We start from the raw sequence: 15,539 nt of genomic DNA on the forward strand, positions 1-15,539 counted from the left end.
TGGGGCGTAATTCTCCCTACAATTCAAGCACTCACTAAGATTTTATACTCTTGTTCATCATGCTGACAGGACTGAAGCTTAGTGGTCAGAGTAAAAAGGAGAATTAAATTTGTTCTAGCAGTTTTGTGGCTCAGCATCTCTCTTTTTGATATCACCAATCCATTCCTAGAGGACAGCAGACAGACCTCAGTGCAGTATAATATTACAGCGTTAAAAAAGGCAATTTGGAAATTACACCGCACATTTCTACACTTGTATGTCTTATTGTATTTTTCCCAGCATATCTTGTCAGAACAGAGTGAAAATACAATCAATGCTCACACGCGCAAAAACAGAATTCTTGAAAATATTTGTTCAACCACACAGACCTAGTGAGTACCCATGCACCTCATTTTCTTTTTAGTTCAGCAAACAGTACCTGCAGGAAGGATTATGCTGGCAGACAAGACAATCTATAAATCAAGCAAGGGGTACTTTAAAGGAGCTGTGTTTGATTTCTGCAAGTGGCATGATAGCAAAGAAATGACATGTACCTTGGAACAACGATAAAGAACACTGCCTACGTTTTTCAAATGAATAAATTTGTTTTGCTTTCTTAAATAATTTCTGGGGCAAATGCAGCACATCTTGCACAAAATATATATTGGGTATATATTGTTTACAAAAACTTCATAATTCAGTGTTTCTGCTACATTCATTCTGCTTTGGTGGGCCGCCACACCAAAAATCTTCAAACAATCTTCCTCCCCCGAGTGGAGCAGGTGTCGTTCATTTCCAAATCACTCCACCGTCTTGTGTTATATCAAATAATATAGTTAAGCAATAATCACATGATCAATATCATTGTGAACTGTGAAATGTCATAATATATAATAGTTTATTAAACTACATAATAAAATCAGCAAGTTTTGAGTTACAATTTAGAACATGTTTTGGCAAACTGAAATTTCCTAATGAAATCACAGGGTCTCTGAGCAACACATAGTGGTTCTTCATTAATAAATAAATCTTTATCAAGATCAGAGGGCTATTAATTATTTTTATCTAAATTATGACAGTTTCTGATGGGAAAAAACATACTAACATTATAGCCACCTCAGAAAAAATTATAAAACAATTCTTAAAATGTATTTAATTTATTTAAAAAAAAAATAATAACAACAACATCATCATAACATTACATATGCAATTGTACATGCAGTGTTAATGCATGTCAGCCAACTCTGAACTGCAAAGCTGATACAGATTTAATTTTACTCTAACGGTGTCTTATTATTCTAATTTAACTTATTCTAATTTAATTTAGCATGCAACTAAATAAGCTTATAAAGTTAAGATAAAAAGGTAAAAATATTGACTGTTATAGTGAAAAAGTAAGTTTTATGACTTATGTGAACTAACCAATGCACAGAAAATGAAGTACATGAAAAGCTTTGGGAGCAGTGGAGGTACCAGAAACACATTCTGTGAATTATCGTCTAGCTATCATTATCGACAAAATTCCAGCAAATCCTGTTTTTCAAGAGGACATCAAGCTGGGGTGGAAAAAAGAAACCCCAAGTTCAAGTATGACAGGGTTGCTTCGGGGCAAGTCTGAACAAGATGGTCAGATGATAAATTCTTCATCAGTGCTGTTCAGTGACTGGGTACATATCGTCTGTGAAGATTTTCGTGAAAGGTTAGGGTGAATACTCTGAGCTCATTAGATTCCAGTGCAGGCTCCATGAGGAGGCAGATTAAACAAAATAAATTTTTAGCATGATTTTTAGCATTTATGAAAAAATAACAAAATAAATAAATAAAAAAAAAAACTACAAAGACAAATAATAAGCACAGACATAAATTAAAATTGACAGATCTTGTATTCTAATGACCATCAGAGACAGATCATGAATAGATGAATAGATCTAAAAGTAAAAACATTTGGTGTCTGTACATGTTTGGATCAGGCTGGCAGTGACTGGGAACGGGATGACTCTCTGTGTCTCGCAGCAAAAGGAAACCTGCTGTTACTAAGCAAGAGGCATGATGAGAAAAAGAAATGCCTTGAGGGTGACAGGAAGAAGCCGACATATCATAGCCCCACTTATTACCGCCAGAAGATACCGTTGATCCAAACAGTTACGAGTCCACTACAAAGTTTGGTAGTGTGATCATTTACGAGCGCCACCAAATATCATAGGGAAGTTCTTGGAGTATGTTTGGACCACGAGGTCAAACATCTTACAGTGCACAAAGCAAAGCTCTTTGAGGCATAAGCTGGTGTTTATGGCATGTCTGTGCTTAAATGCTCAATTGGCTGGGGAGTTTTCTCAAGTGCTTCTACAGACTGTAATCACCTGCTGATTGGAAGGTTGCATTAATCAAACTGCTCTCCACCTCCCTGAAGTAAACCACAACACGTTTTCTTAAACATTTCTCTTGTTATACCCCGTTCTTTGCCAAAGATCAGTCTGGCACAATTGTTTGTCTGTGAGTGTTTTAGAATCATTAAGCCAGAATCATTGATTTAAATGGATTAAACCAGAAAAAAAAGGTCATCATTAACTCACCTTCCAAACCGGTTTAGCTTTCTTTATTCTGTGAAACACAAAGTATTTTTGTTGAAGAAGAAGAAAAAGAAAAGAAGAAGAATTTTGGTATGATAACATAAAGGTTTTGGTGATAATTGACTTCCATTGTTTGGATAAAAACAAACAAACAACAAAAACAATAATAATAAAATAAAAACAAATTATTATATTTTATGTTCCACAGTAGTAAAAAAGGTAATACAGGTTTTTCAAGGACATGATAGTGAGCGAATGATGACAAAATGTTGATAATTCATGTTAGAACAATATCTTAGCATAAACCTTCTAAATAACAAAACTGACCAGGACTGTGTTTCCCAAAATCATTGTAAGCATACATGTAAGTAGACTGAAGGGATCACTGGTGCCAGTGATTTTTATGATCTACTTAGGCATGCAATGCTTTTGGCAGCCCTGGAAAATCATAGCTGTTGGATAAAAAATTGCAAACTTAATAAAAACGAGAATTTGTTAACAAGGATTTGAGTATTAACACCAAGCATTAAGGAAGCAAAATTACCCTGGACAAATTACATTTGATTACTAAAACTGTGAACTTCTTTTGATCCTTACTTTAAGTCTGTATTTACATTTTGAGTAGTGGTTGCATTTTGTCATTAGAGATTTATGTTTTTTGACACTTTAGAAATGATTTTTTAAATCTTAAAATGTTGCTTCAGGCAGAGCTAATCACCAGAGCTTTTCACATCATTACTGCTCCTGGACACCAGCAGACTGATGCATCTCCTCCAATGAAAGTATAAAGTTTTCTATTACTTTTTTTGCAGTGTTTGTGTAAGCTAAATCGCATTATGTTAGGTATTCACAGAAAAGCTTTACATCAACACTTCCTTCTGACAAGGACAAATTTCCCTTCTGCTTAATTCTCTAGTCACATAAACACAGACAACTATGGATGTTATTTGGTACAAAGAGGGCAGGAGAACAACAAGACAGGAGCACAAACCTTCTCTTCTGTTGAGTTTAGCATAGTGTGGTGACCTTCTGTCAGAGAATTTTGATGAGTTCTGGAAGGATGCTGGGGGAAGTGATATCACCAGAGGCTCTTCGCAGTAATCTGGAGAAAAATATAATCAAAAGTTAAGTTACAACCCAAAAACGTTGGTTCTTCATTTGAAATGCAAAAGAGGTATTTAAGTGTTTATTCGGTCTTATGTAAATATTATTAAGATTTTTTTTTCAATATGATCATATGATTTTAATACATACACTAAATATTATGCAAATATAGCTATTCCTGGCACCTGGGGATTCAGTGCTTGCTCAAGGGTCTCACCTCAGCTGTGCTATTGAAAGTGAAAGAGAGTTTTCACTCACCGCACCGACAATTCATGCTAGACCTAACATTATACCACAACTGCATCTCAACTTCTTTCATTTGTTTGTTTTTCTGAATAAAAATCACTAAAAAAAAAGCTCATTAATGGGGTTCAAATGTGAAATTAAACAACTTTGTCTCTCTTTTAATTGTATTGGCAGGGTGACATAAAGACATCTGCTCTCTGCAAAGACGGCCAGTTTGTGGGAGTTAATTAAAGTCTTGAGTCTTGCAAGCTGTCACATGTAGTCTGCCTTTCACCCGCCTGCATTGTCAGTGCCAGTCAGTCATTGACCCCAGTCTGTTCTTATGTTTAAATTGTCTTGAATGTCAGGAATTTTATGCTCCTCCAAGATCTTGAGTTACATAATAGGATTCAAAATCAAAGTGGGGGAAAGGTTTAGATGGAAGAAATGTTGTAATCGGGTACATTATGTTACACTACCAGTTGAATCAGACAGTTCATTCAAATCTTGTCAGCAGTTGTAATTTTAGTTTTATGAGTTTTTGTGGTAGGCAAGAATACCCATTTGCTAAAGGTCAAGGCCCTGTTCAGTTTGGATGAAAGAGACTGAAAAAAGGCATTTCTATGGCCTTCAGTTGTAAAGCAAGGAATGCACAACCAATTACGAACCGCTTTTCATACATCACCCATGTATGGACATGATACGGCTAACCATGCAACCAACCATCGAGCACACAAACTGCTTTTAAACGGACAGACACTAAATGTCATGGAAGGTCATGTGAGACCACACCAGGTGTAAGAACACTGCACCTAAAAGCTAAATAACATGCCATAATTTACTTTTTCTAATGGCCTTTTCCATGGAAACACACAGATCAAGAGGACTCTAATGAACCACAGCTCGACAGCCCAAACACATTAGTCTAGAGCCTCAAAAAAATATGCATGTATCTTCAGAATAACAAAACAATGAACAGCAGGTTAGGGAGCCATTAGCTGTGTCCAGGGAGCATTTTAAAGCTCTCCTCTCGTTTCAGCAGCGTAAGCACTTTGCAGCACTCTCTATGGACCAGGGTAAAAAATAGCCTATATCCTTATTTAGAGGCCCTTTGTATTTGTGGCAACATTTTGCCTGACAATCACTCATTTGACATTGAATTGTCTACTCCCCGTTTTGACACTCTCTATGGCCATTTCTCCATCTCCTTTGTTCTCTCCTCCTCAGTCCCGCTCATCTTTCTGTTCACCCAATCTTTAATTTCTGTTTTTCCTCCTCTCTCTACATCTCATAACATATACACTCCCACCTTATCTTCAACTTAATGAGAAAAGAGAGAAGTCTCGCCATTGTGAGGGGGCTCACATGCATTATTGTCACCATAAGGGAGCTATAATCTGAGTCAGCAGTGCTCTCCGCTGCATCAGAGAGATCAACTGCGGCATCGCCCTTTCACTCTCAGCAAAGCAAATGATACGCAACCTCAGATTTACTCCTACAGTAACAAGTAGCATATTAAGAAAGTTCACTGAAGAATGTGATGAAGTGTCTTACTAAATGTTCTGCCAAGTTCATCTGATGTTAATTTTTTTGCAATGAAAATACAAACTGAAATTACAAATGATATGCCTGACACCCTCAAGGGTATGACATCATTTGATGGGTACAACCAAATATATCACATTTGAATTCACAATAAGGACCTTATCAATTTCACTGAAGTGCACATTTCGGAATTGTTGCATGTCCTTAAAGTAATCAATCCCTTTCTGCACGGGAAAATGAATAAACAGGCAGTGTCAGAATTATAAACCCACTGTCGACTCCAGTGATATTTCTAAAGGATTGTTTCACCTGAAGATGTTACGGATGATAAGGGCACATGAAATTGGACTAATGTTTAATTACCATAAGCATAGACTAGGAATGGATCTTTTACACTAATAATCCCACTCAAGATTTAGAAACACTACATCTGGAGGCAACAAACGAACAGCGGCTAAGAATAGTACATGATACACTACAAAAATTGCTCCTGCTGGCTTTTTTCAGTTGCTTGTTTACCCATTTTGAGAGAATCTGACAATCACTACAAAAGCTGAGTGAATTTTCTTTGAAATTATATACATATTTTACAGATCCTGTCATATGTATTTAATTTTATACTAAACCATTAAAACTAAATCTTCAGCTTTAGATTTCAAAACATGGCTGATATCTACACAGAGGTATTAATGAGTACTGTTTTATCACAGAATATTCCTGTCAAAACTCTTCTCCCAAAAAGGCATCAAATCGTCTGTTAGAATACACATAGAAAAAACATTTCTATCCATTTTTTTGTATCATTTTACCAACACAAACCTATTCATAGGCACGATATTGACCGATAAATGAATTCTCTTAAAGTTATCTCCGATGTGCTAAATCCTGTTCTTGAAGATCTACCACCCTTTAGAACTGAACTTTGTGGGACGGGACGGTAGATGTCCAGGAACAGAATTGGAAATTGGATTTAGCTCAAGGCCAAATAACTCATCTCACTTATGAATATCCTGAACAGTCATTACAGACAATTTAATAACTAAGCATTCAATGGATTTAGTTCATGTGTCATCAATTCATGCAATTAAACACTGCTAACTACTTATACTAAAAAGAACAAAAATACAAACATAAAAAAATAACAAGAATAATAATTATTATTATTGTAAGTTCACCACTGTTGGTGGTTTCATAAGTAGCTGGAGCCCTTTCACCTCAAAAGCCAATCAAAATTTGTGCTTTTATGCTTTATAAAAATGTTTTATGGCCCTTCATGGATAAAACAACAAAAGGACCTCTCTTCAAGCCTCTTCATCTACAGCAGGAGCATCTCATTGACCTTTCAACATTTTTTAAAAATCACCACATCTACAATTTCACATCGTTCTTACCCCCTTTGGGCCATACACACAGATGCACTCACACACACGCTCTCTCTCTCTCTCACACACACACACACACATACACACACACACACAATTTCACATTGTTCTCACTCCCTTTCGGCCAAACACACACACAGACACGCACGCACACACACACACACACACACACACACACACACACACACACATCCTAACCTAACAATGACAGAGACCACAGAACCAGAAGAGTAAAGTGTTTGGCTAGCATGGACAATTTTTCCAACATGAAATAACCCCTATGCAGCAGCATTTTGAAGTAGCTGAATGACAGACATTATGTGGAATTTTTGGCATAAGAAAGGTGGGCCTGAGTCAGTGACGTTTCAGCCAGGTCCATGTCCCTGAAGGACTCTTCATTCTGATCTGCCTGAGAGTGCATTCACATGGTCATTGTTCAAAAGGTCAGGCATTACTACCGTGCTGCCTCACTGTGGCATGGGCAGAAGTGCTTTAATCATGAGGTCACAGAGACATAGAAAAGAGAGAAAGAGAGTGAGAATGGCAGAGAGAAACGATAGGAAGAATTTAAGGGAATGCTGATAAAAAGGCTGTGAAGAAAGACTATGAAGAAAGGATTGGCAGGAAACTTGGGTAAGCTTGCTTGCTGCCATTGGAACACGGATGTGTAATCGTTGGAATGCAAGCAATAAGAGAGAAGTGAGAAGAATATTATGCATATAATTGTATTTAGTTGTTTATTTTGGAAATGCTGAAGTAAATTATATCTGCATGTATCTTTCAGCAACCCTTCTTTGTAATCACACAGACTGTTTTATTGAGTTGTAAAGCTTTTTGGGAAGCCAAATTCTCCAAAAGTGGGACGAAACTGCACTATTGAGGTGAATCGCGCAGCGCAAATCACTGGAGAGCAGATCTGTTTATGTGCACGGCTCACTGAACAGCACAGAGATCTGTTCAATTTACTTGTGCAACCTACAGACACCGCAAACAAGAAAATGATCCGTGTTGTACTAAAACTGGAAGACTTTACAAAACAAATCTGCTGTCCTGAGGGTCGCAGAGTCCCACTCACACCCACAGCAGTACTGTGTCAATGAAACACTTCGGTCTGCTTTTTAGATTAAAAAAAAAAAAAAAAAAAAAAAACTTGTAAAATAAAATGATATTACAGTACCATTACCAGTGTAGTATTATTACAGTGGCCCCATCTTTTAAGAAAAAAAATCATATAAGGGAGCTTAATTTCAAAAGGTAAAAAATATGGATATGGCTTAAATGGACAGAAAGAATTTGGACTTTGGACTTGAATATTAATTTGTCACTCTATGCAAATGTATACAATTTTTAATCGTGTTTTAAGTGAACCAACACTTTTTGGGTCTACTGTTTTATATTCTATAATATATCAAATAATGAATTTGAAGGTTGACATGGCACTTCATGTAAAAAAACGATGCTGACCCCTTTACAGAGTAATCACAGGTGAGGTTTTAACAGATGTAAACAATGCTGTATAAAGGGACAGATTAAAAAGAGAGGAAATTATGATGATCATGGAGAGGAAAGGATGTACTGAACACCCAGAGCAACCAGGTCTAATGAACGTACATCACATCAGAGAGTTGTTTAGCCCGCATCGCTCTAAGCTATTTATAGCCTGCGGGATCGATCACCCATCTGATGGGCCGCCACGATAGCGCTGATTAAGGTGGGAGATTAATGGCAGATTAATGGGTTTCCTCAGTGTTTCCGCTAGGCATTGTCTGAATCATCTCCCAGCAGAATGACAGCAGTACTTACAGTGTAAATAAGAGCTTTGATAAGATTGCCTGACAAATAACTTTGTTGGCCAAAGTTGACCTTAGCTTTCGTGATCTGATGTATGATATATATTTTGGAGATTCAAACCACAGAAAAGGAATCTTAAATCTCCTTTCAAAAATATAGTAGTGGGCAAAAGGCCATAAACCATTTTCAACATTTTAACAATTATAAATGTCTCACTAGTTTAATCTAATGTTCCTGCAGTGAGAAAAATAGAATGTTTTAAAGTACAAAAATTTCATGTGGCCTCTCAACTACTTTCAATTACTACATGGCACAGAAATTATAATACAATCTGAAAAATGCCATTTAAAGATTTACTTGGAATTTCACGTCACACCATATGCCAGTTCAAACAGCCTTTTTATGACAATAGATTCTTATGACATAATGGCAGTTTTTTTTTTTTTTTTTATGTGATTTTAACCAAATAAATAATTATTAATTTCATGACGTCACTGCTGAAAGCTAAAAACATATTATTGGCGTGTTTTTTTTCTCAGATGTGTCATTTGGCAGGCAATGTATTTGTTTGCATTCATCCGATGCTGAGCCGTGGCCTTAATTTCCCCTCATCAAAACTCGGGAGGATTTTGTTTGTCCTTCACTTTGCTTTAATCTCTATAAATCCCTGCCTGCCTTCTTTGATCTTCATTTGTGTGTGAGAGGGAGGATCCTCTTGATATGTGTGTGTGACTTAAAGGGCCCTTTTGCCAAACTCCCCCACCCAGCCGGATCCTTAGAATAACTCATCAACCATGTTTCCTTGAGATCAGTACAGAGCTGGACTGAAAGCAGAAAGAGCCTTGTAACCTCGTAAAAAGTGTGTCACTTGCCTTGTAAAAAGTGTTTCACTTGCATTTGTGATCAAAATAGATGTGTGTGAACTCTAAAATGTATTTAGGAGCACCTTTGTGAATAAAAAGGTCAATGCGGACCCCTAAAAGGTCTAATAAACATCAACTAGGGTATGGCAGTGAAAAAACATGGCCGTGAAGGCCAGGGTATATACTCTACCAGTTCCAAGGCAGTTCACAATCAATGAATATACCCCACTTTTTTGCTAATAAATTGCTTACGATCTGTTGATAAATTATGACAAGATTTATTTCATGGTGTTAATATTGTTGTAGATGGTTGCAAGAGTGCTTATTCTATATTCCTCATTTTTTTCTGAAAAAGCAGCCAGCAATTGTAAAGCATAAAATCTTCAAAATAAGAGTATTTTTTGTATTATTTTTATTTATTATTTTACAGCTTCTGTTTTGGCCACCCGTTGCATAGAAGAACAGACTAAGGTTGTTAGGGGTATAAATAATTATATAATTATTAGATAAAGTTTGAATTTGTATTATGCACAAGGTTTTTTTTTTTTTTACCAAGGAAAACAAAAGTCCTTAAAAACCAAACATTGAATTGTCTAATATACCTAATAACTGCATAGGCTCAGCAATATGTTGTAAAAGCAAAAAGCCTGTAAAAACAAAAGACATTATGAGAATCCCTGAGATCCAGCACACAGAGTGAACATTCAGAAGCAGTGCTGTACTTTTTTTTTTTTTAAAGAAAATACACAATAGTATACAACAATTTTGAAGAATCCAAACGGAATATAAGTTAACATGAGCCATTATCTGAGACAGTACATGCCACAAGACATCTCTTTATGCAGTCCACCTTGATTCAGTGATCCTCTGCATGTTACAAAACCTATGTGGCTATTAGGACAACACAGATGCAACTTTGACGTTAATGACAGTGAAGATCAATTTAAGTGATTGTGAAGATTGTTGTACTTGTATTCTTTGAAAAAAAAATGCTTAATGCTGACTCTACTTATGTAACGTAGGCTCAAAATGCATACACACACAATCTAATTACACAAATAAAATTTTCAGCCGCCCTCTCTCTTATCCACTAGTGCATTATTGGGTGTCAAAGTTTGAGAAAATGCTGTGACCTAACTTTAAGTAATCCTGAAATTTTCACCGAATAAGGCAAGCCTGTTAGCTGCAGTTTGACTACACTTGCTCTGAAATCAAGAGGTAATCCAGTCATCAAGCAGAACGGCCTCCCTTACATACTGTGTGATTAATACTTAACTTTTAATATCTGGAGGCTGAGCTCTACACATTGTTAAGGACGAATACTGTCCTAACTTGAGATGAGTTTGTATTAGTGATGATAACTAGTGCAGATATTGTTCAGGAATATGCAATCTCAAGATTAGCCAGTCCTATTACACGGTAATTAAATAAATGGCAAATATTTTTGGAGTATGTTTTACAAGAAAATGCCATTTCAGTCTTTCTACTTTTAAAATTTCCTGTTTAATTCAATGTTACTTGCCATACACCCATTTTTTCTCAGTGTACTAAAACAATGCACACAAAATGATTAATAATACTAACACTTTTAATAATTTGTGTTTATTTTCCGTAATAAAAAAAAAATGTAAATATGATGATACATTCAAAATTCAAAGTCACAGCATTTAATTTATTTATTTTTTATTTTTTACATGAAATGCATTCTTAGTTTTACAGTATTTCTTGTGAATTTGAGCAATGTCTGGGCTGTCCTGCAGACAACAATGATTGAACCTACAGCTTTAGGGTCAGCAGAAAACAATCAGACTGATCTCTTGGCAAGCTGAATTTAGATTATTTTAGACATCAGTGCCACTCACAAACAAATTCTTACACAGGGCATTTTGTGATTATTTATGCCCATCTGCTGCTGGCATTTCAAACCTTCAGACTTTGGATTTGTGTGGTTCATTTAATTTACACTTAACATCCATGCTTAAAGTAAAGTAGATAAAGATTGCGCCTTTCTTAATTTGACAGCTCTACTCTGATTTGAAGGGTTTTCTGGAGCTTTTCTTAGGCCTGCCTTATGCACATCAGCACATAAAGCTGGATCTGTTGGAGAATAAAACATAGGCCCTGGAATTAAGGGTGAAAGACATTTTTTAATTGAATACCTTATGGAGGATAAGGGGAGTATAACCTCTGTCCTGTCCCGAAGGATTCATTGCTGTCTGTGTGCATGTTCACTTCATCACTTTATAGAATGTGCTCAATGCTCATATATTTTACATTTAAGTTTTACTGAGTGAAAACGATCTCCTGAAGCAAATGCATTTGTGTAAGAAAAATATTTAAAACTTTATATGAATAGCAACACCCAATAACTATGGCCTCATGTACACTGCAGGTCTTGATGCCCAATTCTGATTTGTTGCCTATATCTGATTGTTTGGGCTGTCGGTTTACACATTCTTTCAATTGTGACCCATATTTGAATCACGTGTTTACACTTGCCATACCATCTGAAACATCGCACATGCATTCTTGTCATTTACCGGCTCAACGTGCATCCTCCTAAAAATAATGTGACCTGTGCTGACAAAACGAGTCACAATGTGAAAAAAAAAAAAAAAAAAAAAAAAACTCAGAAAACGTCGAAAATAAAGATAATTTTAGATGTAAAATGTTTTATACTATTTGAAATATGTTCCTAATTTGGTTTTAAGAGACCCAAACAAGAGGTTTTTGAATTTGGACTAAAAAAATCTTTATTTACCGTTATACTGAATTGCTAAAACACATTTCTTGAAACCATCACTCAATTCAAATACTCAAACTAAATTCCCGAAACCTCTCTTCTGACTCTTCCATTTAAGTCAAACAATCACTGCAAAACCATTTCACTTGCACTCACAATCAAATGGTGCTCTCCGATCACACACACAATAAAGTCAATAAAATAAACACTACAGAACATTCACTTGCCACTAAAGAGCAAAATGGAGAACAAAGCATGCAGAACATTACAGAACAAACGGAGTAAGTTGAATATATTGTTTTGTCCTACTGTATGTGCTGCAAGAATATATTGTGCTGAATATTGAATAGTACTGAATGTTTGTATATATTCAGCACTTTGAAACTAAAAAAAAAATACTGCAGTCCAACTGCAAAGGCTAAAAAGGTTAAATATTGTAAAAGCATGTTACAGTACATTCAAATACTGTAAGTTGTGCGATTGCAAAATCAGGGTTAAGGAGAGATTCAGTCTCAGCATCATGTCTTTGTGCTTGAGTTCAGCCTGAGGACTTTGTCCACATCACAAGTAATGTTGTGTTTTTTGCTAGACAAAGAGAAAAACCCCTCTGGTCTGACAGAGCCAGCCTTGATTATACTCTCAAAGCCTTACTCTTTCTCTCCTCATCTTCCTTCTTACATGTACTCTTCCTCCTCTCCTTCTCAGATTGTTTCCATTTATTGTTCGTATCATCATTCTGTGCCACTTTTGCCGCTTACGTTTAACATTTTGTAGCACAAATGCATTATAGTGTGATAAGTGTTTAAGTGAATGAGAATGTGTTTTGCAAAAAGATTGCATGAGATTTGCAAATAGAGTAGAAAATAAAACAATATATATTAAAGGCTATGAAAACAAACAAAGGGAAAGTCAGCCTTTATATTATGTGCATAAAAGGGTTAAATTCACAAAACTAAAAATTAATGGTTTTAGGCTATTTTGATTACTCCATTATAGTCACTTATAGACTTACTTGTAGGTTTAAAATTATATGTAACATTTATTGTCCAACTACATATATTTTAGTGAAATTTATATTTAAATCAGAATTATTGCATTTCTATTTAATTGAGCTGTGAAGTCACTTCTGACAGAATTTTTTTTTATATTTCCATGACTTTCTAACATCTACAGATGGAGAATATACCTGTGAAATGTAAGTTATGCACCTCTCAAACACATTAAAAAGTGTGAGTATAGTGTCTCTGTCAGTGGCACATGCAGAATTTCTGTCAGAGCATATGATCGGCCGAGCTGCTTAAACTAATATGCAAAACTAAACTATAAACGTCTTACCAATTTTTAAAGGCTTTAATATGAAGCTTGTCAAATATTTAGAACAAATTGGATTATGCACAGCTGCTCAGTCTGTGTTTTCCACTATATTTTCAGATGAGCTCGTATAAAACTACTGTATATCGATATACTAAATGGTATTGTCTCATCTAATCGCTTATAAATAAAATATTGATGTATCGTATAAACTTGATATACCGCACAGGCCTACATGCAAGGTCAAAAACCACTTGAAGAGATTTTAATGATATGTCACCTGTAATTCATGATTTTCAAATGATTTGTAGTGCACAAAGTCCAAAATAATCAGAGTAGTATTATTAGTAATTACAGCTTTGTGCTTTGTGATTTTTTAAATAAAGTATCCACTTTAAAATTCTGCCAAATTCATAACAAATTTAAAACAATAAATACTTTTTTGGTGCTCTTTAATGCATCATGAATGATGGCTTTAGCAACCCATTTCAAGTGGCATATGGACCCATCTTTCTCTTTACTACTATAGTACGAAATAAATGACATGAATGGACATCAAAGGGTATATTATAAGATAAAGTACATCTACTGTAATGTCTCAGGTAATCATTCAGTTTTTCAAACTGCAGAAAACATGTAATACTTGTAAACAATGCCTCTGAATAACTTTTGGTGTCCATAAGCTCAGTAGGCGACTAGAAAAAAGTAACTATAAATAGGAACATTTTGCTAAATTTATGTTGCATATACATAGTTTTCCTTTACCATATTGTCTACATGATAAGAAAGAATGCAAGGCAGGGCCCCAGACTGCGAACAGTTTTTCTGCCTGTGTGAATAATTTGTGTGACCACTGTGTTGCCCAACTCATAAGCTCTGCCATTTCTGTTGCATTTGAGAAACATCAAACAGCAAACGAAAGCGAAACTAAACCGCGCCACATTTCAGCTGCCTAGAGCTGACCGTTTATCAGCTCGGATTAATGGCACGACATATGACAACATTTATAGCATACATTGATTTGGAGCCCAAACTACACTCAATGGCCAAGTGATGCTGACATAATTATTGTTCACGATATTGGCACAGATTCTGTGTAATAAACTATTCTATGACTGTATGTAGTTCTCAAGTTAGAAAAGACTTTAGTTCCCACTTTAAGTGAACCTTAGTTCCCAGGACATCTACAAGATGGATTAAAATGCTGATAAAGACACAATATTATATCACTGAGATTGGAGTAGCAGTCATCAGTGAAATTATGGGAACACAGCAATGGGTTATGATTTAACTGCTGTGGTATCTTAGTAAAGATGAATTTTAACCACTGATTCTTCACAGCCTCATCCTTTGGAAATAAAAATAAACTGAATTCAATTTCACAGCGCAGAGCACAGTGTCTTCTTGACATAACGTTGCCCACATGAACGAGCTACAGCATTTTAAGTTTGTTTTCATGCCATGTGCATGTAGAGCAATGGCGGGCATTATGCAAATGAAAGAATTTGTGACATGTGAAATTCACGGAATGGGATTCAAATTTAAAACAGCGGTTCAGAGTCGACTCTTTCTTTTGAGAGACAATATCTTGATTTACGATGCACTTTCAGCTTACAACTTTGCAGACGGTTTACATTTACATGCAGCTGAATTACACACTGCATGAAATGTCATTTCCAAAATTCCATAATAGGGGCACATTAAGAAGATTTTCATGAATCTGGCCTGATTTTAAACAGCCAACAGAAAAACATGACTTGATCAATTAAATACTGTCAAAAATGTAATGCCATAAAGTTCTGCCCCGCTACTAATCAATAAAACAGCTTCACTGCTGAAAAGCTACATGATTTAAAATCCAGCTTCAGCATTTGGAGTGACGCCCAAAAATGATTATAAATATAGCAAGACGTCCCTCCAGCATTTCATGAATGTGGTGAAAACCAACATAAAACAGCTCCATAAATAAACACCCACAAGTCACACGTAACACTCAGTAGAAAAGACTGTAAACACATGACTCAGA

At 35.7% G+C, this 15,539-nt stretch overlaps 1 protein-coding gene across 4 annotated transcripts in view; it reads right to left on the minus strand.

Moving 5' to 3' along the window:
• The window catches only part of LOC128022186 (contactin-associated protein-like 5), a 65,142-nt gene that overhangs the window by 45,421 nt on the left and 4,182 nt on the right, over positions 1–15,539 (minus strand). For 3 of the 4 annotated variants that reach the window (XR_008185879.1, XM_052609496.1, XM_052609495.1), the window contains exon 2: positions 3,541–3,651. Coding sequence is in view for 1 of the 4 variants with exons in the window: in XM_052609495.1 (XP_052465455.1) it covers positions 3,541–3,651 (111 nt within the window). In the remaining 3 variants the exon portion in view is untranslated. Of the gene's footprint in view, positions 1–35; positions 166–3,540; positions 3,652–15,539 lie in introns of all 4 variants that reach the window. The other variant, XM_052609497.1, reaches the window with a different exon arrangement.

Source organism: Carassius gibelio, chromosome A11 (assembly GCF_023724105.1).
Source record: "Carassius gibelio isolate Cgi1373 ecotype wild population from Czech Republic chromosome A11, carGib1.2-hapl.c, whole genome shotgun sequence".
Classification (NCBI taxonomy): Eukaryota; Metazoa; Chordata; class Actinopteri; order Cypriniformes; family Cyprinidae; genus Carassius; species Carassius gibelio.